The 24,700-nt window shown below is 40.6% G+C and overlaps 1 protein-coding gene across 3 annotated transcripts in view; it reads right to left on the bottom strand.

Moving 5' to 3' along the window:
* The window catches only part of LOC126266719 (autophagy-related protein 2 homolog A), a 492,161-nt gene that overhangs the window by 299,604 nt on the left and 167,857 nt on the right, over positions 1-24,700 (bottom strand). For all 3 annotated transcript variants that reach the window (XM_049971191.1, XM_049971193.1, XM_049971192.1), the window contains 3 exons: positions 19,632-19,788; positions 17,756-17,910; positions 8,919-9,057 (listed from right to left, as the gene is read on the bottom strand). In XM_049971191.1, the coding sequence (XP_049827148.1) occupies positions 8,919-9,057; positions 17,756-17,910; positions 19,632-19,788 (451 nt within the window). The remainder of the gene's footprint in view (positions 1-8,918; positions 9,058-17,755; positions 17,911-19,631; positions 19,789-24,700) is intronic.

The following is a 24,700-nucleotide window of genomic DNA, read 5'->3' as shown; positions in this document are numbered from 1 at the left end:
ATGTGGCTTAGCCATCTCATGGGGAATGTTTCCAGAATGATAGCTCAGATGGTAGAGCACTTGCCAGCGAAAAGCAAAGGTTGCCAGTTCAAGTCACACTTCTGCACACAGTTTTAATCTGCCAGGAAGATTCATATCAGCACACACTCAACTGAAGAGTGAAAATATTATTCTGGAAACATCCCCCAGGCTTTGGCTAAGCTGCGTCTCTGCTATATCCTTTCCTCCGGGAGTGTTAGTCTTTCAAGGTTTGCAGGAGAACTTCTGTGAGGTTTGTAAGATAGGAGATGAGGGACTGGCACGATGAAAGTTGTGAGGATGGGTCGTGAGTTATGCTTGGGTAGCTCAGTCAGTAGAGCACTTGCCTGCAAAAGGCAAAAGCCCTGAGTTCAAGTCTTGCTCCGACACACAGTTTTAATCTGCTAGGAAGTTTATATCAGCACGCACTATGCTGGAGAGTGAAAATTTCCTTCTGGACTTTTGACACTCTTTCAACATTATCCCCAATAACAGCTCAAGAGAAATACAGTAGTGATTCTACATAAGTCAGCATACTCAGGAATGTATGTTTCAATGCTACAGTTTTCATTATATTTCATCACAGCTGTGAGAAATTTAGAACTGAAACAGGAGTCAGACAAGATAATTCAATATCATCAGAATGATTACCAGCCCTCTTAGAGGTAGGTTTTAGTCCCCTGAATTGTGAAAACAATGGAGAAAATTTTTGAAATGTATCTGAACCATCTCTCTTTGCTGATTATGTGCAACTGTTTGCCTTTAGCACAGTTAAACTACAACAATTAATGGAAAAATTTTACAGTGGAAGCTAAGGTAGGCTTAGAAATTTATGACAATAAGGCTACAATATTTAAAATTAACACATTGCAAAAAACTTCAAATCAATAATGATGCCAAGGAACAAGCTCAGTTCTTGTTTTTATGGCAATTGAAGATGACTGGATGAACTATAAAATCTCAAAATGAAAGTTTACAACCAATGTGTATTGCCAGTTTTCAATAAAGGGGAGTGAGACATGGCATTTAAACATGAAAACGTTTCTTGGTGAGTGTGTTGGGTATTACAAGGAAAGAAAGGAAAACAAATGAATTAATCCGAGAACAGGCTGGAGCTGAAGACATAACTATGACTGCAATGAAAATTAAATAGGGAGATTTGTAATACATAGCTAGGCAAGTAGATAATACACAGACCAAGGAAGTTATTTTCTGTATTACAAGAGATATGATAAGACCCCCATGAACCATGGACCTTGTGCCATTGGTGGGGAGGCTTGCTAGCCTCAGCGTACCGTAGGTGCAACCACAACAGAGGGGTATCTGTTGAGAGGCCAGACAAACATGTGGTTCCTCAAGAGAGGCAGCAGCCTTTTCAGTAGCTGCAAGGGCAACAGTCTGGATGATTGACTGATCTGGCCTTGTAACAATAACCAAAACGGCCTTGATGTGCTGGTACTGTGAACGGCCGAAAGCAAGGGGAAACTACAGCCATAATTTTTCCAGAGGGCATGCAGCTTTAATGCTTGAGAGCTGCATCAAACCAGTCTCAGGACTAAAGACCACAACAGCAACAAAGAAAACTGACATTCTACGGATCAGAGCGTGGAATGTCAGATCCCTTAATCGGGGAGGTAGGGGTTTTTTTTTTTTTTTGGTTCATCAGTCTACTGACTGGTTTGATGCAGCCCGCCACGAATTCCTTTCCTGTGCTAACCTCTTCATCTCAGAGTAGCACTTGCAACCTACGTCCTCAATTATTTGCTTGACGTATTCCAATCTCTGTCTTCCTCTACAGTTTTTGCCCTCTACAGCTCCCTCTAGTACCATCTAAGTCATTCCCTCATGTCTTAGCAGATGTCCTATCATCCTGTCCCTTCTCCTTATCAGTGTTATCCACATATTCCTTTCCTCTCCGATTCTGCATAGAACCTCCTCATTCCTTACCTTATCAGTCCACCTAATTTTCAACATTCGTCTATAGCACCACATCTTAAATGCTTCGATTCTCTTCTGTTCCGGTTTTCCCAAGTTCATGTTTCACTACCATACAATGCTGTACTCCAGACGTACATCCTCAGAAATTTCTTCCTCAAATTAAGGCCGGTATTTTATATTAGTAGACTTCTCTTGGCCAGAAATGCCTTTTTTGCCATAGCGAGTCTGCTTTTGATGTCCTGCTTGCTCCGTCCGTCATTGGTTATTTTACTGCCTAGGTAGCAGAATTCCTTAACTTCATTGACTTTGTGACCATCAATCCTGATGTTAAGTTTCTCGCTGTTCTCATTTCTACTACTTCTCATTACCTTCATCTTTCTCCAATTTACTCTCAAACCATACTGCGCACTCATTAGACTGTTCATTCCGTTCAGCAGATCATTTAATTCTTCTTCACTTTCACTCAGGATAGCAATGTCATCAGCAAGTCGTATCATTGATATCCTTTCACCTTGTATTTTAATTCCACTCCTGAACCTTTCTTTTATTTCCATCATTGCTTCCTCGATGTACAGATTGAAGAGTAGGGGCGAAAGACTACAGCCATGTCTTACTCCCTTCTTAATACAAGCACTTCGTTCTTGATCGTCCACTCTTATTATTCCCTCTGGGTTGTTGTACATATTGTATATGACCCGCCTCTCCCTATAGCTTACCTCTACTTTTTTCAGAATCTTGAAGAGCTTGCACCATTTTATATTGTCGAACGCTTTTTCCAGGTTGACAAATCTTATGAACGTGTCTTGATTTTTCTTTAGCCTTGCTTCCATTATTAGCCATAATGTCAGAGTTGCCTCTCTCGTGCCTTTACTTTTCCTAAAGCCAAACTGATCGTCACCTAGCGCATTCTCAATTTAGGTTAGAAAATTTAAAATGGGAAATGGATAGGTTAAAGTTAGATATAGTGGGAATTAGTGAAGTTCAGTGGCAGGAGGAACAAGACGTCTGGTCAGGTGAATACGGGGTTATAAATACAAAATCAAATAGGGGTAATGCAGGAGTAGGTTTAAAAAGAATAAAAAATATAGGAGTGTGGGTAAGCTACTACAAACAGCATAGTGAACGCATTATTGTGGTCAAGATAGACACGAAGCCCACGCCTACTACAGTAGTACAAGTTTATATGTCAACTAGCTCTGGAGATGATGAAGAAATTGATGAAATGTATGATGACATAAAAGAAATTATTCAGATAGTGAAGAGAGACGAAAATTTAATAGTCATGGGTGACTGGAATTCGAGTGTGGGAAAAGGGAGAGAAGGAAACATAGTAGGTGAATATGTATTGGGGCTAAGAAATGAAAGAGGAAGCCGTCTGTTAGAATTTTGCACAGAGCATAACTTAATCACAGCTAACACTTTGTTCAAGAATCACAAAAGAAGATTGTATACACGGAAGAAGCCTGGAGATACTAAAAGGTATCTGATAGATTATATAATGGTAAGACAGAGATCCAGGAACCATGTTTTAAATTGTAAGACATTTCCAGGGGCAGATGTGGACTCTGACCACAATCTATTGATTATGAACTGCAGATTAAAATTGAAGAAACTGCAAAAAGGTGGGAATTTTAGGAGCTGGGACCTGGATAAACTGACTAAACCAAACTGACTAAACCAGAGGTTGTGCAGAGTCTCAGGGAGAGCATAAGGGAACAATTGACAGCAGTGGGGGAAAGAAGCACAGTAGAAGAAGAATGGGTAGCTCTGAGGGATGAAGTAGTGAAGGCAGCAGAGGATCAAGTAACAGAAGAAATATTGAATTTAATTGATGAAAGGAGAAAACATAAAAATGCAGTAAATGAAGCAGTCAAAAAGGAATACAGACATCTCAAAAATGAGATCGACAGGAAGTGCAAAATGGCTAAGCAGGAATGGCTAGAGGACAAATGTAAGGATATATAGGCTTATCTCACTAGGTGTAAAATAGATACTGCCGACAGGAAAATTAAAGAGACCTTTGGAGAAAAGAGAACCACTTGTATGAATATCAAGAGCTCAGATGGAAACCCAGTCCCAACCAAAGAAGGGAAAGCAGAAAGGTGGAAGGAGTATATAGAGGGTATATACAAGGGCAATGTACTTGAGGACAATATTATAGAAATGGAAGAGAATGTAGATGAAGATGAAATGGGAGATACGATACTGCGTGAAGAGTTTGATACAGCACTGAAAGACCTGAGCCGAAACAAGGCCCCGGGAGTAGACAACATTCCATTAGAATTACTGACGGCCTTGGGAGAGCCAGTGCTAACAAAACTCTACCATCTGGTGAGCAACATGTATGAGACAGGTGAAGTACCCTCAGACTTCAAGATGAATATAATAATTCCAATCCCAAAGAAAGCAGGTGTTGACAGATGTGAAAATTAGCGAACTATCAGTTTAATAAGTCACAGCTGAAAAATACTAACGCGAATTCTTTACGCACGAATGGAAAAACTGGTAGAAGCAGACCTCGGGGAAGATCAGTTTGGATTCCGTAGAAATATTGGAACACGTGAGGCAATACTGACCTTACGACTTATCTTAGAAGAAAGATTAAGGAAAGGCAAACTTAGGTTTCTAGCATTTGTAGACTTAGAGAAAGCATTTGACAATGTTGACTGGAATACTCTCTTTCAAATTTTAAAGGTGGCAGGGGTAAAATTCAGGGAGCGAAAGGCTATTTACAATTTGTACAGAAACCAGATGGCAGTTATAAGAGTTGAGGGGCATCGGAGGGAAGCAGTAGTTGCGAAGGGAGTGAGACACGGTTGTAGCCTCTCCCCAATGTTATTCAGTCTGTATATTGAGCAAGCAGTAAAGGAAACAAAAGAAAAAATCAGAATAGGTATTAAAATCCATGGAGAAGAAATAAAAACTTTGAGGTTCGCCAATGACATTGTAATTCTGTCAGAGACAGCAAAGGACTTGGAGGAGCAGTTGAACAGAATGGATAGTGTCTTGAAAGGAGGGTATAAGATGAACATCAACAAAAGCAAAATGCGGATAATGGAATGTACTCAAATTAAGTCAGGTGATGCTGAGGGAATTAGATTAGGAAATAAGATACTTAAAGTAGTAAAGGAGTTTTGCTATTTGGGGAGCAAAATAACTGGCGATGGTCCAAGTAGAGAGGATATAAAATGTAGACTGGCAATGGCAAGGAAAGCGTTTCTGAAGAAGAGAAATTTGTTAACATCGAGTATAGATTTAAGTGTCAGGAAGTTGTTTCTGAAATTATTTGTATGGAGTGTAGCCATGTATGGAAGTGAAACATGGACGATACATAGTTTGGACAAGAAGAGAATAGAAGCTATCGAAATGTGATGCTACAGAAGAATGCTGAAGATAGATCACATAACTAATGAGGAGGTATTGAATATAATTGGGGAGAAGAGGAATTTGTGGCTCAACTTGATGAGAAGAAGGGACCGGTTGGTAGGACATGTTCTGAGGCATCAAGGGATCACAAATTTAGCATTGGAGGGCAGCGTGGAGGGGAAAAATCAAGGGAGACCAAGAAATTAATACACTAAGCAGATTCAGAAGGATGTAGGTTGCAGTAGGTACTGGAAGATGAAGAAACTTGCGCAGGATAGGGTAGCATGGAGAGCTGCACCAAACCAGTCTCAGGACTGAAGACCACAACAACAACAACATGATAAGACCGAGACAACGAATTAATGGGGGAGAGTGGAGGAGAGAGTGGAGGACATTACAAAACATACAGGAGCAGCTCGAACACATGTAGCTGAAACCTGTAGTGCATGCAAAGTCTAGGGGAGGTCTGTGCCCAACAGTGCACATCAAATGGGTGGTGAGAATAGTCATTTTCTCTGTTGAGAGCAACATTATTTTGTATGTTACGTATACTGGTATTTAATGGCAACACACAAAAAAAGTTGGTGCAGAGGCACCTGAGTTATAACAACAACTAATTTAATTGACATTGTATACTATTTACTTTTATCTCGACTGTGCAGATATATTTGCTCTACCTCAGAACCTAGTTTCCACTTCTACCAAAAATTTTATCATCCTATAAAAAAATCACCATTTCACCATGAAATTACAAAGGCACAGGTCTGGTCGAAACAAATGAAAGTATGCTCAATCATGAAAGAGACCATTTAGCAACAAAGGAGTTGCTTATAGCTTTGTGTTTAGACAAAAGAATTGAAAAAAAAAAACTGAAATCCAACAAAAATAGAGAATATCTGCATTTCACAGATGTCCCTACCATTGATAGGTAGGGTATGCCAGTGAAATACAGAGGTCTTGTGTCTAGGTCTTCCGCAAGATTATGCTCACTGTGCAAGCAGTTGGAAGCAGCAGTGGCATAGGAATGGGCATAGGTATTTGAAAATTTGATGGACAACAAGTACTACTTGAGAAGGGATGAGAAGAAAGGTGGGGAGCATATTCCTTATTTCAGGGTATGTCAACAGGAAGTTGAAAACCTCAAAAGGACACAAGCTTCAGTGACTCCAGTCACATGTGCTGCTGTGTGACAGAGGGGCACTGTTCTTAGGCTTCTCAACAAGTATGTGACATGTGGTGTCTTTGAGGGTAAGGCATTGGAGATTTCTATGTCATAACAAGCAACACTTAATACACTGATGGTATATCAACTAGAGCCATAGAGAAGGTACATTTCTCTTCCATCAACTTTATTTATTTATTTAACAGAGCCCAAATAACCCTAAAATACAATAAAATAAAAATCTGTACCATCTATTTTTAGTTAATCCAATGTTCAGTAACCAGAATGGTACAGTTATTCACCGCAAACAAGTCTTCCACGTCACAGGGTTCACTCAGGTCACTGCACACCAACCAGTGTTCAGAGTCCTGCATTGCCCCACATCCACAATATTCATCATCACTGATGCCCCACTTCTTCAAATTAATCTTGTACATTTTCACCTCTATTCTCAACCTGTTGAGGGTTTCCCATGTCCAGTACTGGATATGGCAGCCTGCTGGTAGCTTCTTAGCTTCTCTTTTGCTGTCCATAATCCTCCAGGAGACTTTGTTCTCCACATTTCAGTTTGGCAGGCTTCTGCTGATCTTTCAATTGGTGCAATTCTAAGTAGCAAGCTTATTCTGGTCTTCTGTCATGATGGATAGGTGAGAGTTTCAAACAGTGGATGCCTTGGCTTTTTCTTGCTGCTTCTTTTCATTCTCTGCTGTTAATGTCTTCTTACATCTGGAGGTTCTATTCCTACGAGAGGAAATATCTTCTTGACTGGAACTGGTATTAGGTACCATGTGACTATGCAGCCTATTTTCATGAACTGTCACATCAACTTGGTTACCACATGCAGAGTTCCTCCAGACTGATGTGGCATACTCCACAGCAGAGGAACACAGAGCACATGTGGATGTGCATAGGTTGCTGGGCTGCACTCCCCGTGTGGTGTTTGTCACCTTACGGATAAGGTTGTTTCTAGTACACACCTTCCGTCTGGTTCCTATACATTGTTGTTTATAGGTTAACAAATGATCCAACTTTAATCCTAGGTGGGCACAGTGATTCAGATTGTGTCCTTTCCTGGTGATGGTCAACTTTCTTCTTGCCTCCTTATTACGTGGGTCTGATGCACACACCTGACTTGTATCTTGTCTGGGTGTCCAGTGGTTGTCATCATAGTAGATGGGAAGTTCTCGGAGAGTAGATGTTAGCTAGGATTCTACTTCTTCAAATGTTGCTCCCTGAACAGCAACAGCTGTGTCAACTGCATTGGTGAAGAACTGGCTTCCAATGTTGAGAGGCTAACTATATATATATATATATATATATATATATATATATATATATATATATATATATATATATATATATATATATATATATATATATATTGGAGTCAGCATACTTGACTGAGGAATGCCATTTCCAGCATTTAGAGTGACAAAAAAATCATCTATTCTGTAGCAGACACTGAATAAACTGTGTCAGTCCATGGTCCTTAGTTGTTGTGTACAACTTCTTTGTTAGTTTCTTATGATTCACGGTCATAAGCAGCTGTAAGATTGGTAAAGGCAACTCCTATAATCTGCTTTCTTTCATACCATGAAATACACTTCAATGCTACCATCAACAGTTAGCTATTAGAATAAAATTATGAGATACAATTGCTGGCCAATACTTACCTTCAGGATGTGAAATTTCAGCATTGCTGTTCTATGCACATATAAAGATATGTGATACTGTCTAGCTTTTGGAACATATACTTCCTTTCTGAAAGTGGAGAGGGGATAGGTTGGAGAAAGTTACAGAGGAAGGGCAGGTCACTTAGACATCAGGACTAGGGCACACAAAGCTGGGAAAATTGCATATTAGCTATAGGGGCAACAAGTAATGCCTGTCAGGGTGTCAAATACAAAAAAACAGACTAGAGAATGCAGAAGAAATTAGAGCCTGATGTGTATAAAAATAATTTATACAACACCAGTAATAGTCACTAATATAGTAAGTCCATCAGTACTCATCAAAAAGATGACATATTAATTTGCACACAAGGACAATGAAAAGACGTTACACATTTAGCTTTCAGCCAAGGCCTTCTTCAGAAAAGCAACACACACACACACACACACACACACACACACACACACACACACACACACACACACACACATTCACTTACACAAGCAAGTACACCTCATGCCCACAACTGCTTGCTTAAGTGAATGAATGTGCGTGCGATTCCTTTTCTGAGGAAGGCTTTGGCCAAAAGCTAAATGTGTAATAAACTTTTTGTTGTGCCTGCTTCCATCTCATCGTGTCTCCTTTATGCATCTATACCAATCTATACTTTTCCTTATATTGCTGATATTCCAACACGGAGTTTCCACTGTTTAGTAAGTCCATTAGTGTCACACTATTTACTTCACACAAGAAAACACTTTACCATTAGGTCTTTAACTGCACCAGATCCCATTCCATATTTAGACGTACTTCGACGACACAATGGCTGAGGGTTCAGCATGGCAGTAATACGATCCACAATTGAAATATCAATCTCTGATGCACATTTCTCAAGTGTGAATCTGGAAAAAGGGGTAAAAAAGAAAATATCAATTTAAAATATGTTTTTTATATATAGTGAAGACCATAACAATGTGGAATGATGGCTTCTTGACTTAACAAATTAATATGAAATGTGATTGGGGGGAAGAGGGAAGGCAAGAAGAAGGTAGGAAGATTGAGGTGTATAGGACAACGCAATAAATCTCTTATGCAGAACTATCTTTAACAGAAAAATTGGAAGTACAGACTAGAAGATATAGGAAAGTACTAAATACACTCCTGGAAATGGAAAAAAGAACACATTGACACCAGTGTGTCAGACCCACCAAACTTGCTCCAGACACTGCGAGAGGGCTGTACAAGCAATGATCACACGCACGGCACAGCGGACACACCAGGAACCACGGTGTTGGCCGTCGAGTAGCGCTAGCTGCGCAGCATTTGTGCACCGCCGCCGTCAGTGTCAGCCAGTTTGCCGTGGCATACGGAGCTCCATTGCAGTCTTTAACACTGGTAGCATGCCGCGACAGCGTGGACGTGAACGATATGTGCAGTTGACGGACTTTGAGCGAGGGCGTATAGTGGGCATGCGGGAGGCCGGGTGGACGTACCGCCGAATTGCTCAACACGTGGGGCGTGAGGTCTCCACAGTACATCGATGTTGTCGCCAGTGGTGGCGGAAGGTGCACGTGCCCGTCGACCTGGGACCGGACCGCAGCGACGCACGGATGCACGCCAAGATCGTAGGATCCTACGCAGTGCCGTAGGGGACCGCACCGCCACTTCCCAGCAAATTAGGGACACTGTTGCTCCTGGGGTATCGGCGAGGACCATTCGCAACCATCTCCATGAAGCTGGGCTACGGTCCCGCACACCGTTAGGCCGTCTTCCGCTCACACCCCAACATCGTGCAGCCCGCCTCCAGTGGTGTCGCGACAGGCGTGAATGGAGGGACGAATGGAGACGTGTCGTCTTCAGCGATGAGAGTCGCTTCTGCCTTGGTGCCAATGATGGTCGTATGCGTGTTTGGTGCCGTGCAGGTGAGCGCCACAATCAGGACTGCATACGACCGAGGCACACAGGGCCAACACCCGGCATCATGGTGTGGGGAGCGATCTCCTACACTGGCCGTAAACCTCTGGTGATCGTCGAGGGGACACTGAATAGTGCACGGTACATCCAAACCGTCATTGAACCCATCGTTCTACCATTCCTAGACCGGCAAGGGAACTTGCTGTTCCAACAGGACAATGCACGTCCGCATGTATCCCGTGCCACCCAACGTGCTCTAGAAGGTGTAAGTCAACTACCCTGGCCAGCAAGATCTCCGGATCTGTCCCCCATTGAGCATGTTTGGGACTGGATGAAGCGTCGTCTCACGCGGTCTGCACGTCCAGCACAAACGCTGGTCCAACTGAGGCGCCAGGTGGAAATGGCATGGCAAGCCGTTCCACAGGACTACATCCAGCATCTCTACGATCGTCTCCATGGGAGAATAGCAGCCTGCATTGCTGCGAAAGGTGGATATACACTGTACTAGTGCCGACATTGTGCATGCTCTGTTGCCTGTGTCTATGTGCCTGTGGTTCTGTCAGTGTGATCATGTGATGTATCTGACCCCAGGAATGTGTCAATAAAGTTTCCCCTTCCTGGGACAATGAATTCACGGTGTTCTTATTTCAATTTCCAGGTGTGTATTATGACAGTGGGCATTACATCAAAATATGACTGATAATTTATATAACGTCCATTGCAATAATATTTATTTACATACAATTGTTTTTCATTATTTATTTTGTTTCCTTCTCTGTAGCACAATATTTACATAACATCTCCTTCTATAACATTTTCAAACAAACCGGTATTTTTTATATATAATATAAGGAATGCAATAGATTGCTACTAACCATAAAGATGACCCACTAAGTTGCAGACAGGCACTACAAAAACATTGCTGCACACGCAGCTATCAGCTAAAGCCTTCCTCAGCAAAGAAAACATACAGACAAGCAAGCACACCCCACGCACATTTGGCCGCCACCTCTGGCAGGAATGCGACTGTCATGTGAAAAGCTGTCTGGTGTTGGGAGGGGAAGGGGGAGGGGAGGGATAGAAGGGTACACATAGGGGAGGGGGGGAGACAAGTACACTCTGGCAAGGTGAGCAGGGTCTAGAGACTGCCAGTCACAGCACCAAGAGGCAGGATTCAGAGGAGGAAAAACAAAAAGAAAAAGAAATGGAGAGTAAAAAGGAGGAAAGTGGAAAAGGAGGAAAGTGGAAAAGGAGAGGAGAGTAAAAGGAGGAGAGCAGAAAAGGGGAGCAGCTGGCAAGGAGGGGAGCAGGGAAGGGGGAAGAACAGACAAGTATACTGGCAGAGGCTGGCACACAATCAAAATGAAGAAAAGTGAGTAGGGAGGTGGCAGAAACTGTTGGGTGGAGCATGTGGGGGCAGTAGGTTACATGCAATTGCTTATAATACAGCCTCCCATGTTGAAGATACCAACCGCTTCCATCACCGACTCTCCTCCATCCCGTCCGCTTTACCTCCTGGTTCCCCACTGTCATAGTTGGCGCCAATGGCCTTGCTGCAACTGAACAATGTCCTTCAGACTCCAAACCAACAACCTTATTCCTCATTCATCTGTCTAACTTTGTCTTAACACATAACTACTTCCCCTCTGAAGGAAAAGTATGCAAACAAATCTGCGGCACAGCCACGGGCAGCCACATTGCACCCTCCTATGCCAACCTGTCTACAGGCCACCTAGAGGAAACCTTCCTAGCCTCTTAAACCCCAAACCTGTGTCCTGATTCAAGTTCATTGATGATACCTTCATGATCTTGACTCATCCTCATTCCTTCACAATCTCAACACCTTCTATTCCATTTGCTTCACCTGGTCCTTCTCAGCCCAGCATGACACCTTCCTGATGCTAACCTCTCTTCTCCGATGACTCCATCCACACCTGTGTCTACATTAAACCCACCAACCACCAACAGTGCCTACATTCTGACACCGGCCACTCATTCACCCAGTCCACATCAAGAAGTTCCTCCCACACAGCCTTGCTACCTGGAGACAGCATATCTGCAGTGACAAGAACTCTCAATCTCAATACATTGAAGGTCTCATCAAGGGCTCCACAAGCAAGCACTATCCCTCAGACCTAGTCTGCCAACAGATTTCCTGTGGCATCCCCCCCCCCCCCCCCCCAAATCCTCACACCACTTCCAAGAGTGAGACACAAAGGAGTGTTCCACCCAATACCACCCCAGACTTGAACAACTGAACTACATCCTTCGTCACTGCTTTCATTATCATTGTGCACTGAAATTAGAGACATCCTACTCAAGATCCTTCCCACTCCTGCCAACGTGGTGTTATGTCACCCACCCAACCTCCAAAGCATCCTAGTCCATCCCTATGCCACTTCCAATCTCCACTCTTTGCCACAGATATCATGTCTCTGTGGAAGACCTAGGTGCAAGACCTGTTCAACCCAACCATCACTTCCCATTCCAGTCCTGTCACAGGCTTATCTTATCCCATCAAATGTCAGGTCACTTCTGAAAGCAGCCACATTGTGTATCAGCTTGGCTGTAACCACTGCACAGCTTTTTATATTGGTATGATGACCAGCCAGCTGTCCCCCAGGATGAACGGCTACTGCTAAACCGTGGCCAAAAGCAAAGTAGACAACCCTGTGGCATGACATGCTATGGAACATAAGCTTGATTTCACAACCCAGGCATCTGGATCCTCCACTCCATCACCAGATCTGAACTGAACAAATGAGAGTTATCCTTAAAATACATTCTCTGCTCACAAAATTATCCTGGCCTCAACCTACAGTAACCTTCAGCCCCCAAATCCTCCACCCAACAGACTCCGCCCCCTTGCTCTATCACCTTCTGCCTTTTCACATTCCCTCATCCTCTTTGTGTGCTGCCCTTTGTCAGTGTACCTGTCCATCCTTTCACCTTTCCTGCTTCCCTTCTTTCTTGCTCCTCTCCTTTCCCGCTCTCCACCTTTTTCACTCCCTCCTGACAATGCGCCTGGAAATCTCTGGACACTGCATACCATTCCAGACAGTGTTCTTCTCTCTCTCTCTCTCTCTCTCTCTCTCTCTCTCTCTCTCTCTCTCTCTCTCCACCCTTACCCTACAATCTGTTCCACTTCCCTGCCCCAATCCAGATTGCTATTTACATGACAGTTGGATTTTGGTCAGACCTGCCAGTGGTGGCAGCTGGGTGAGTGCGACATGCTTGGTTGTGTAAATGTGTATATCTTTCCTTTGCTGAGGAAGGCTTTGGCCGATAGCTACACATGTAACAGTCTTTTCGTTATGCCTGGCTACAACTAAACTGGTCATCCTCATGGTGAATAATAATCTATCCTATTCCTTACATCATTGTTATTCCAAGTTTTCATTGTTTTTATATGTTTATTTTAATTGTCATCAATACTCATTCATTATAAATTGCATGTAATGAAATGTTTATACATCATAAATTTCCTGGTGTCACATCAGTGTACATACATCTCTGAGTGAGAAATACTTTGTCACTGTTTTACCTGTGATTATCGCCACCTTTGTGTACACTCCTCTGTATGACAAAAACTGTATGGTCTCTGTGTGTGGTGTTACACATTATGTGCATATTTACAAATAAAAAGTACTTGTATATATTTTTTAACAATGGGAAGTTCAAGTTGGAATATCGACAATATTATGAAAAGGACAGGTTGCTACTCAACGTAAAGATGACATGCTGAGTTGTAGACAGGCATGACGAAAACACTGTTAGACATTTAGCTTTCGTCCAAAGCCTTCTTCATAAAAGAAAAATGCACACAAATTCACACAAACTAGCAGACTTCCACCCACACCACATACATGCAAACACAAAACACATATGCCCCCTTTGTCCTGTCACCTACTCACAATTCACCTCCCCCCACTCTCACTGTGTGCTGCTCTCTGCTGACATACACACTGGTCTTTTCACCTTTTCTGCTCCTCTCTTTTCCACTCCCCATGTCCCACCCACCCCTCTCCCTCCCCCAACACTGTGACTGGCAGTTCTGTCTTGCTCTATGTGCTCTGACAGACTATTGCCGATTCCACTTGACCCACCTGTATCCCTCTATTCACCCCTCCTTGTCCCACTCTAGGTTGTTGCTCCCATTCGATGCATTTCTGTTGCAGTCTGCCTAGAGTAGCCAGACATAGCAGTCATGTGTATATGAGGTCTGCTTACTGGAGTGAATATGCATGCATTTTTCTTTTCTGAAGAATGCTTTGGCTGAAAGCATGTAACAGTCATGATGTAGCACGTAACAGTCACGATCCCTGTCTGGAAATCAATGTCATCTATTCAGCGAGTAGCAATCTATACTTTTCATAATACTGTTTATAATTTTTTTTCCTATTTTGTGAACACTGGCAGTTGACAGCGAAACATAAAGATATAGGAATTTTGATGCAAGTAATCTGAAACTCAAACAGTTCTACCTCAGAGATCTGTTTACTTTGTTTCTATTCATTATTAGGTACTGTTCAAGTTAAATAGGCCATTTATCACATTGTTTCTTTTCAATAGAGCACCATCACCCCAAAGGAAGTTTTGTCTCAAGCGGGAGGAAGAGGGGAAAAGGGGGGGGGGGCAGCCAACAACTACCCTAAAACATCAAATGTAATATGAAACTAACAGTTGTCTGAAAATGAACCTATCATTTTGAAACCAGTAATAGCGCTATTTATGTAAATAAATAGCATTATTGAGACTGGTTGCTGTTTTCTTTTTTTCATGAATCAACTTTTACTTTTCACACAGCCACAGAACATCATAACATTGGTTTTCAGCAAAACAGAATGAAGTAGGCTGCATAAAGTTCAAACCAAATAAGGCTAGCATTTCAAGATGCTCAATATACCATGGCAGTCCTGTTCAGTTCGCATATAATTAAGGATGGCTGGAGAATGGATGAGACCTGGTATTAGTAATTACAGGATCTAATGGCACTACTATGTTTGTTGATGTATTTGCTATTACAATGTTCCTCAGGAGAAAGGCTTTTGAAATGAAAAGCAAGAGTGGTATACCTGGAATGTTATGCATAAGTTAATTGTCAAAGTTAATAGGGGAGATAAAGTAATAATGGAATTATAGTACCTGGTATTCACAAAAAGATACCTGCTAGGGTGAAACCCCAGCAGATCCAAACAGCTTAATGTTTAGGTCTGTTATGGAAACATTAATGTACTAGAAGAAAGAAAAGTAGCAGGAGAAGAGAGAAAACATGAAAGTGAAGTAACCAAAAAAAAGTCTAAAAAGCAGAGGGAAGAATGGAAAAGAGAGAGAGCAGAAGAGCAAATGCATTTAAGAGAGCTAGTATTTAAAGGAAATTCAAGAACTAGAAGGTCGGGGGGTCAGAGAGAGTTTTGCAAAGAATCAGCAAGGAAATGTATGAAGAATATAGTCACAACTAATTCAGAAGGGAAGGCAACACAAAAACAAATACTGCAAAAAATTGAGCAAACTAATTGGTAAATCTATCCACCTCAGAAAATTTTTAAACAGTTTGGGAAAGAAAAGAAACACAAAATTGAAACATGGGTAAAAATCACTAAACTGACAACAGTCTTGAATCCACAGGATAGCTAAAGTCACATCAAATAATTTCAATCAAAAGTAAATCTGCACCTCATTATGTTCATTACAGATTTCAAAAATTGCCAAACGCAGCTGAATGAGCATGAAAAAATTCAGTTTGTGTTGAACTACATGGGTGGCGAAGTTATACGAGAAACTGTATAGATATGGTGCAAAATGAACAGTTAGCAAAAGTTTGTACAAACATTTCAGCATATTGCTGTATCCACATTTATATTATAATGGCAACTGACAGAGTAAGTGGGACACAAATGCCCCAAAATCATGAATTACCAGCAGAAGCCATAAATAATGTGTTAAAGATAACCTTCATGTTTCACTGATATATTCAGCATTATTTCTTTCAAAGTTTATTTAATTGTAATTCATCGTAAAAGCTTAAATTTATCCATAAAGCTTCGGCTTAAAAGTCTCAGTGTGCTTGAGGAGCAGAAAAAGTTTACTTTGTAATAATACTGAAAAATCTATATACCCACAACACACACAATATAAGAATGTAAACAGCATAAGTACAGGTAATTTCACAATTCTGGTAAATTAACAATGGTTGTTCAAATAGAATATTGTAAAAACTCTAATACAAAATCCATACCATGACTCCAATCCATAGCTGTATGGAATTTTCCTTTTAAAATTGTGATCTTCATGCCATTGCCATGCAAAGTTTTCTTGTTTATTATTTCCTATATCATGTAGATGTAAACAGACTGCTTATGTGTTTTGTAAGTATACAGTAGAATTTAGTACTGTCAATTAATTAAGTGAAAAAATTATTTTTAACGTGTTGATCTAGTGTTTAACACAGGGACACAAAAAACTTTTGGAATATATGTAATAATAACTATAATAACCATGAAGTTTTGTTCTGGTATAAGAGCTGCTGTTACATCATTCTTTGTTCTATACTTAATACTGTGAGCCATTGTGACCTGAATTTCATGTTCAAGAAAATGTACGGTTTATAAAGTGTATATACAGTCAACTGAGGTGTTTGAGAATAAAGTTGACAGCAAATGTAAAATATGTCCTCCAAGAAAAGTTACTACATTTTTTTTACAGTCTTATCTTTTCCTACCCCACCCCCCATGAAACATGGACCTTGCCGTTGGTGGGGAGACCTGCGTGCCTCAGCGATACAGATAGCCGCATTGTAGGTGCAACCACAACAGAGAGTATCTGTTGAGAGGCCAGACAAACATGTGGTTCCTGAAGAGGGACAGCAGCCTTTTCAGTAGTTGCAGGGGCAACAGTCTGGATGATTGACTGATCTGGCATTGTAACAATAACCAAAACGGCCTTGTTGTGCTGGTACTGCAAACGGCTGAAAGCAAGGGGAAACTACGGCCGTAATTTTTCCTAAGGGCATGCAGCTTTAATGCTTGAGAGCTGCATCAAACCAGTCTCAGGACTAAAGACCACAACAGCAACAACAACAACATATTTTGCTTTATTTACAGAAGTCACCTTCTGCAGGCAGGTCGGTGCCGAGAACTTATTAGTTATCAAAATATCTGCTAGAAGAGTTGAAGAATTTGCAAAACACTAATACTTTCTTGTTCCTTTCTGGAAGTACATTTTGCAATTGTAGAGGGGGAGGGGGAGGGGGAGGGGGGTTCAGCAGCAGAGGGACACCCTGGAATGCAAAGGAAATGATGGGGCTTAAATGGTGTCAAACTTAGTTAACACTTTGTTAACCAGGCTCTACTAAATTTATTATATGTGCTTTGACAACAGAGGTATAAACCTTAAGTTCTTATGACATATGGCTATTATTTGTACATGAGCCATAAAAAACCTGAAAATCATATAAATGAATTAATTTACACCGTGAAGTATAAAAAAAAGCATCACACTAATGAATATCTAGCACATAAAAATCATTATATCTGACTGCACACATACATGTTCAAAAGAACATTGCTCTACAATAAACTCTACTTATGAGGTTTTGCTAAACTATGGACTGCTGTTTCAAATGCCTGTCACAATGTTGACTATCATGATACAGAATAAAGCAGATCCGATGTTATTATTACATACTTGAGATCAGTACGTGGATGTGTATAATGCCTCAGCTGGCCATGGTTAATTGCTTTCTCTGTGTACTTGAAAACTAACTTCAAGTCAGGTTGAGAATGAAGTGGGAAAGTATTTTGTCCTTCTTCTGCATCAGTGCATCGTAAAAACCGCAACAACTGTAAACAAATTACTTTTTAAATAGAGCTGACTAAGTAATATATGGATTATGTGAATATCAATGAATAAACACTGAGAGACAAAAAGAATCTCCATATGAGTTAGAAAACACATAAATAACAAGAATAAAAGTTACAGTCTGAAAGCAGATTATGCTCCTGAATTTTGGATAACAAGTTGCTTTGTATCAAGCAATAATATCTGTAAGGGAAGGAACTGACTGATGCCAAAAGAATTACAGTATAAACAATTTTGTATCTATTATTACTCCTACTAACATTTGGAGCAAATCATGTATCATGAATGGAGTCTCCTGGTCTAATGTCCATGTACTAGAATATGGAACGATCTCATTAAACATCAGAAAATGAAACTATTGTTTTTCTAAATATCTGCTCTTTTAAAAAATATATATATTCTTTTGGTGCGGCAGTCATTATCAGAATTTCAGCAATACAGTACAGGATGTGAACACCTATGTCTACAATGGAGTGTCATATTTAAAATTCAGCATAGTTATAAAGAGAAAGGCAAAGGAAATTGGAAATCACAAGAGACATAAGTGAGTAAAAATTATAAATTTTTATGCTAAGGCTTCATCAGTATGTGATAGCACACAATATGCACCTGATCATAAACAGATTATTATTCCATGCAATAGACCACAGCAAATGATATTGTGTCAAAGGTGTGTTTATGAACAGAGATACTGCTAAATACGGTGTACAGACTGTAAGATTATGAAACAATATGACTGAGTTCTCTAGCAGTCATAATAATCACAATGATTCTTAATAAATATAGAAATCGTGTAAACATAATGCACTTACAAAGGTGACAACTCAAAATATTGACACACCACTTAAAAGCTAATGAATATACATTATGTCTCAGTTAAAGTGTGGTTTCAGTTGCCTGAGACTGCAGCCGTGTGTGAGAGTTGCATTTGTGTGTGTGTGTATTGTTGACAAAGCTTTAATTGTGAGAGTCTTTTTGTTGTGCCTATCTGCGACTCAGCATCACCGCTATATCATGAGTACCAACTTTCCTTCTCACAATATTGTTATATGTCTCCATTATTTGTTTATATTTAGTGTGATGCTAAAGAAAAACATGAACAAACTGTGTGACATCAATCAATACTCTTTTTCAGTTCTCAGTGGTCTCAATCACAAGATTTTCATGATTTCCCACATTTATGTTAGCAAACTTGCTTCTTGTTGTTTGAAGCATATTGCTACTTCTTGCAGACTGTCAACCGCAATTTGGATTTGGAACTTTTGACTGGAGTACTTCCCGAACTTACATTCTTATTTTACTTTAATCACCTCTGAATATTTGACTTGGAATTTGGAAAACACTTGCAAAAACTGGAAAATGTGCCTATAGATTTTCTTTAAAAAAAAAAAAAAAAAAAAAAACAGTTAAGTTTCAACAAGAATTAACTGAAAGAAGTTAATAGATTTCAGCATCACATGCACTACAAACACATTCAGCGTTACAGCAAAAAATGGCGATTATGAAGTAGATGAAAAAATGAAATAACAAATTATACTTATTTGAATAAAAGAATCATGTTTATGCATTACAAAGAATGAAGTCATAAATCGGAGTTAACATCAAGGAACAAACAATTAATTTTGCTGACTGACTAGCATCTCATTTTATAATCTACCCATGAAATATTAATTAGAACTATTCAGGTCTAAAAGCAACAGACCTCAACATATTCCACATTTGCTCTTTGTGAAGGTGTCTTCTTGTCTATAAGACACTCGAGAACCTCAAGACTTGCAGCTGTAAGGGTACCTGCCACAGAACTTGCTTGTGTTGTTGTTCTTTCATTGCCTTCAATTATCACAGGAGCCGCCAAAAGCCTGCACAAAAAAAGGATTCAAACATGGAATATGACAGTGTGTGTATGTTAATAGTGTGCTTCTGGATCTTCTGCTGAGTTGCTGCTTCCATTTCATGCATATCTTATTACGTGTATAAAATGGAAACAACAACTTCACAGAACACCAGGAGGCACACCATTACTCAATCACACAAGGAAGTTTGAGAGATCACAGTGTGCATATGTTCTCTCCAATGAAAATTAGTTAGATGTACCAATCTTATAAAATGATAATATTGTACACAAATCACACAATAATACAAAGTCCTATATGGAATAATAAGAAAAGAGAACCACTCACAGAATAGAGATGTATAACGAAGCATTTAGAGAGAGTGTAGAGAGAAGCTGGGAATGTGGAGGAATGGTGTGGTTGATATAACATACATATTTTTGTTTGGATATGTGCAAAGAACACAAATTTGAATGTTGGCCTAAAATTCCTTATTTGTGCATTTTTCTACTATTCATCAATTCCTCTGTCTGGTGTATGATTGTCTTTCCACATAATGATGTTACTGAAATAGGGTTCAGTTGTGAATGCATAGGATTTACAAAAACAGTATCTTAATATAATGCAAAGTTCTAATTCACCTTAACTTTATCACTACCTGAGTCAAAAAAGTGATTCAAACAGTACTTTTCATGGATAAGAGCATGGTTTGATCAGCTACCAGACTGCCATTAACATCTTCAAAATACTCCTACTGAACTGCCAAAGCCAAATTGTTTGCATAGGTAAAGAACTTACTGCCACAAGAAAAAGATTGATAAGTAGTATAGGTGTTGAAAAATAGCTAGTATTAACACCCTTCCTTGTGGCAGACTGCTTGTTTGAACTTGTTTGCATTGAAATTCAACAAGAAATAATTGTTTTGCAACACAATGTTTACAGCTTTTTTGTACACTAGTACTCTTTTCAGATCTCATAGTTTCACACACACACACACACACACACACACACACACACACACACACATCCCTGTGAATGACTGGGTCATATACAACTGAGGAATTTAGAAAGTGCATTCCTGTTCCACACATCCTGTAAGCCATCACAAAGAGTAGCAGATCATGTGCAGCTTGCCATTACAGCCTATCTGCAGCAATCAAGTTTGTAAGCTGATAGTTCATCACCCATCATCAACAGGACCACAGTGTGTATAATCTGCTGTTACATTTGCAGTGTCTTGTTGCATTTTTGTACCCTGTCACAATTCATTTTCTTCAACAGCTGAGCATACCTGTCTCATACCATGTGTTTGACTATTATACATAAAAATAAAAGGAGCAAGCAGAGGACGACAAAATAAGCAAATAACCCTGATAAATGTGGGTCTGTAAACGAATTCCCCAATACAATATATGCGCAAGTGTAGTAATGCCAGTGTCACAACACTGTTAATGTCTAAAGCTACATTTATGCTGCTGGCACATCACTGTCAATTAGTTAAGCATATTACATTCACTGGTGTAAAGTGAAAAGTTACCTTGAAGAAACCAATCACAGCTCAAGCTCTGGCAATATGCAAGCTCCAAGGCTGCAGCATAAACAAAGTGAACTGCAAATGTACTTTGCCTGTGTAACATTTAAAGCAGTTGTCATGGCTCCACACATTTTCAAATGAAGAACTGGCTCACATTCACTTCATGTAAAGGTATCCTCAAAATAGACAGCAGTGTTTACTATGTCCCATCAGTGACTGCATGAGACCGGCTCATGTAAATCCAACAGGCAACATAGAGTTAAACAGAGAACAGTGTTGACACAACAAACGGAAGAGCCTATATTACAAGAAGCAGAAGAAATACTGGGCACAAGCAAGTACTAGGACTGCTGCAGCAGAATGTGTTTTACCCTCCACCATGCAGTGCATATTACATGGAATGAGGCACAGTTTCTCTTGTGCATGTTATACAGGTTGTTACAAAAATGTACGGCCAAACTTTCAGGAAACATTCCTCACACACAAAGAAAGAAAATATGTTTAGTGGACATGTGTCCAGAAACGTTTACTTTCCATGTTAGAGCTCATTTTATTACTTCTCTTCAAATCACATTAATCATGGAATGGAAACACACAGCAACAGAACGTACTAGCGTGACTTCAAACACTTTGTTACAGGAAATGTTCAAAATGTCCTCTGTTAGCGAGGATACATGCATCCACCCTCCGTCGCGTGGAATCCCTGATGCGCTGGTGCAGCCTGGGGAATAGCGTATTGTATCACAGCCGTCCACAATACGAGGACGAAGGGTCTCTACATTTGGTACCGCGGTTGCATAGACAAGAGCTTTCAAATGCTCCCATAAATGAAAGTCAAGCGGGTTGAGGTCAGGAGAGCGTGGAGGCCATGGAATCGGTCCACCTCTACCAATCCATGGATCACCGAATCTGTTGTTGAGAAGCGTATGAACACTTCGACTGAAATGTGCAGGAGCTCCATCGTGCATGAACCACATGTTGTGTCGTACTTGTAAAGGCACACGTTCTAGCAGCACAGGTAGAGTATCCCGTATGAAATCATGATAACGTGCTCCATTGAGCGTAGGCGGAAGAACATGGGGCCCAATCGAGACATCACCAAGAATGCCTGCCTAAACGTTCACAGAAAATCTATGTTGATGACGTGATTGCACAAGTCAACATTACCTTCCTTCAACTGGGCCAACTGGCAGTGAATCGAGGAAGTACAGTACATACTGACGAAACTAAAATGAGCTCTAACATGGAAATTAAGCATTTGCGGACACATGTCCACATAACATCTTTTCTTTATTTGTGTGTGAGGAATGTTTCCTGAAAAGTTTGGCCGTACATTTTTGTAACACCCTGTATAAGACTGAAGCATGTTTTGCCCAAGATGGTATTATGAACATCCAGTAAACAAACTTTAGGCTTTTGAGAACCTACACAATATCACTGAGATGACACAGCAATTGAGATTTTCCGTTAATGTTTGGGCAGGTGTGGTTAGTGATTGGTTGATAGGGCCACATTTCTTACCTGGCCAATGTACTGATATTGTATACCTTCATTTTCTGCAACACAAGCTAATAGACTATTTGGATGACATTCTTTATGGAAAAAGATGTGTATATGATAGAGGCACGAAGCTGTGATGGCACACTTTCACGTGACTGTTCGTTAATAAGTAGCACGAATCTCTGATAACAAATATATCGATAATGGTTTGCCAATACTCCCAGGTCCCCTGAAGTGAACTCATTTGTTTTTTAGGTGTGAACATTTAAAAGCTTTGGTGTATTCCAACCCTGTTAACAGTGTCGGTGAAGTCAGGGAATGCATTGTACATGGTTGTCAATGCATTCGGAACATGCCTGGGATTTTTGAATGTATACGGGTAACAATGAGGAAATATGTTGAAGCCTACTTTCACGTGAATGGTGGCCACATGGAACACTTGTTGCAATGTGTTTGTCTTGAAGTGGGTTTCGGCTGTTTGAATCCTCGGGAACTGTGTTGTAAAGTGGTTGTGTACTCAGTTGTGTATATTAGGCCTATTTGCTCCCCCTTTAATTTGTACCTATAATAACCAAACACGCTTTGTATGCTTTTTTGTGTGTGTGTCTATATTGTAACGCCAATATGTTGAAAAAAGTTGAATACGTTGCAACTAGTTATGTTTACAAACTTCCTGGCAGATTAAAACTGTATGCCAGACTGGGTTTCAAACCTGGGACCTGGCCCGTGAAAGAAAAAGGCGCCAGGTTTGATTCCTTATCCAGCTCTAAGTTTTAATCTGCCAGGAAGTTTAAGCCCAGCACATCCTACATAGTCAAAATTCATTTTATAATTGACCTTACATGATGTGACCAAAAAGAAGTTCTAACAAAATTATACCCTTAATGGAAAGCTGTCACCTTCATTAAAAAATATATCAAAGTCTATACTCTGCAAGTCACTTCGCAGCGTGTGTTGCAAGATACTTTGTGTACCACTGTCACTCCCCCCCCCCTTTTCCTGTTTCAGTTGCAAATGGTTCACAGGAGGAACCAGTGGCCAATAGGCCTCTACATGGGTTCAAATCTCTCCAGTTTTATCTACATGGTCTTTTTATGATAAAAACAAAGATTCCAAGACTTACCAAGCGGGAAAGCACCGGTAGATAGGCACAATAAATAAAACACACAAACACACACACAGAATTTCTAGCTTTCGCAACCGATGATTGCTTCTTCAGGAAAGAGGGAAGGAGAGGGAAAGACGAAAGGATGTGGGTTTTAAGGGATAGGGTAAGGAGTCATTCCAATCCCGGGAGCGGAAAGACTTACCTTAGGGGGAAAAAAGGACAGGTGTACAATCGCACACACACACATATCCATCCGCACATACACAGACACTTGCGTTACAAATGTCTGCTTGTGTCTGTGTATGTGCGGATGGATGTGTGTGTGTGTGTGTGTGTGTGTGTGTGTGTGTGTGTGTGTGTGTGTGTGTGTGTGCGCGCGCGCGAGTGTACACCTGTCTTTTTTCCCCCCTAAGGTAAGTCTGTGTATGTGCAGATGGATATGTGTGTGTGTGCGAGTGTACACCTGTCCTTTTTTCCCCCTAAGGTAAGTCTTCCCGCTCTCGGGATTGGAATGACTCCTTACCCTCCCTTAAAACCCACATCCTTTCGTCTTTCCCTCTCCTTCCCTCTTTCCTGAAGAAGCAACCGTCGGTTGCGAAAGCTAGAAATTCTGTGTGTGTGTTTGTGTGTTTTATTTATTGTGCCTGTCTACCTGCGCTTTCCCGCTTGGTAAGTCTTGGAATCTTTGTTTTTAACGTATTTTTCCCATGTGGAAGTTTCTTTCTATTTTATTTACAATTACATAGTTGGTTTGATATTCTGTTGTTCAATTGGCAGCAGTGTGGAACTCTATCGAA

This window comes from Schistocerca gregaria, chromosome 4 (assembly GCF_023897955.1).
Source record: "Schistocerca gregaria isolate iqSchGreg1 chromosome 4, iqSchGreg1.2, whole genome shotgun sequence".
Classification (NCBI taxonomy): Eukaryota; Metazoa; Arthropoda; class Insecta; order Orthoptera; family Acrididae; genus Schistocerca; species Schistocerca gregaria.
The sequence above is the reverse complement of the archived record's forward strand: the minus strand, read 5'-3'. Positions and strand labels throughout refer to the sequence as shown.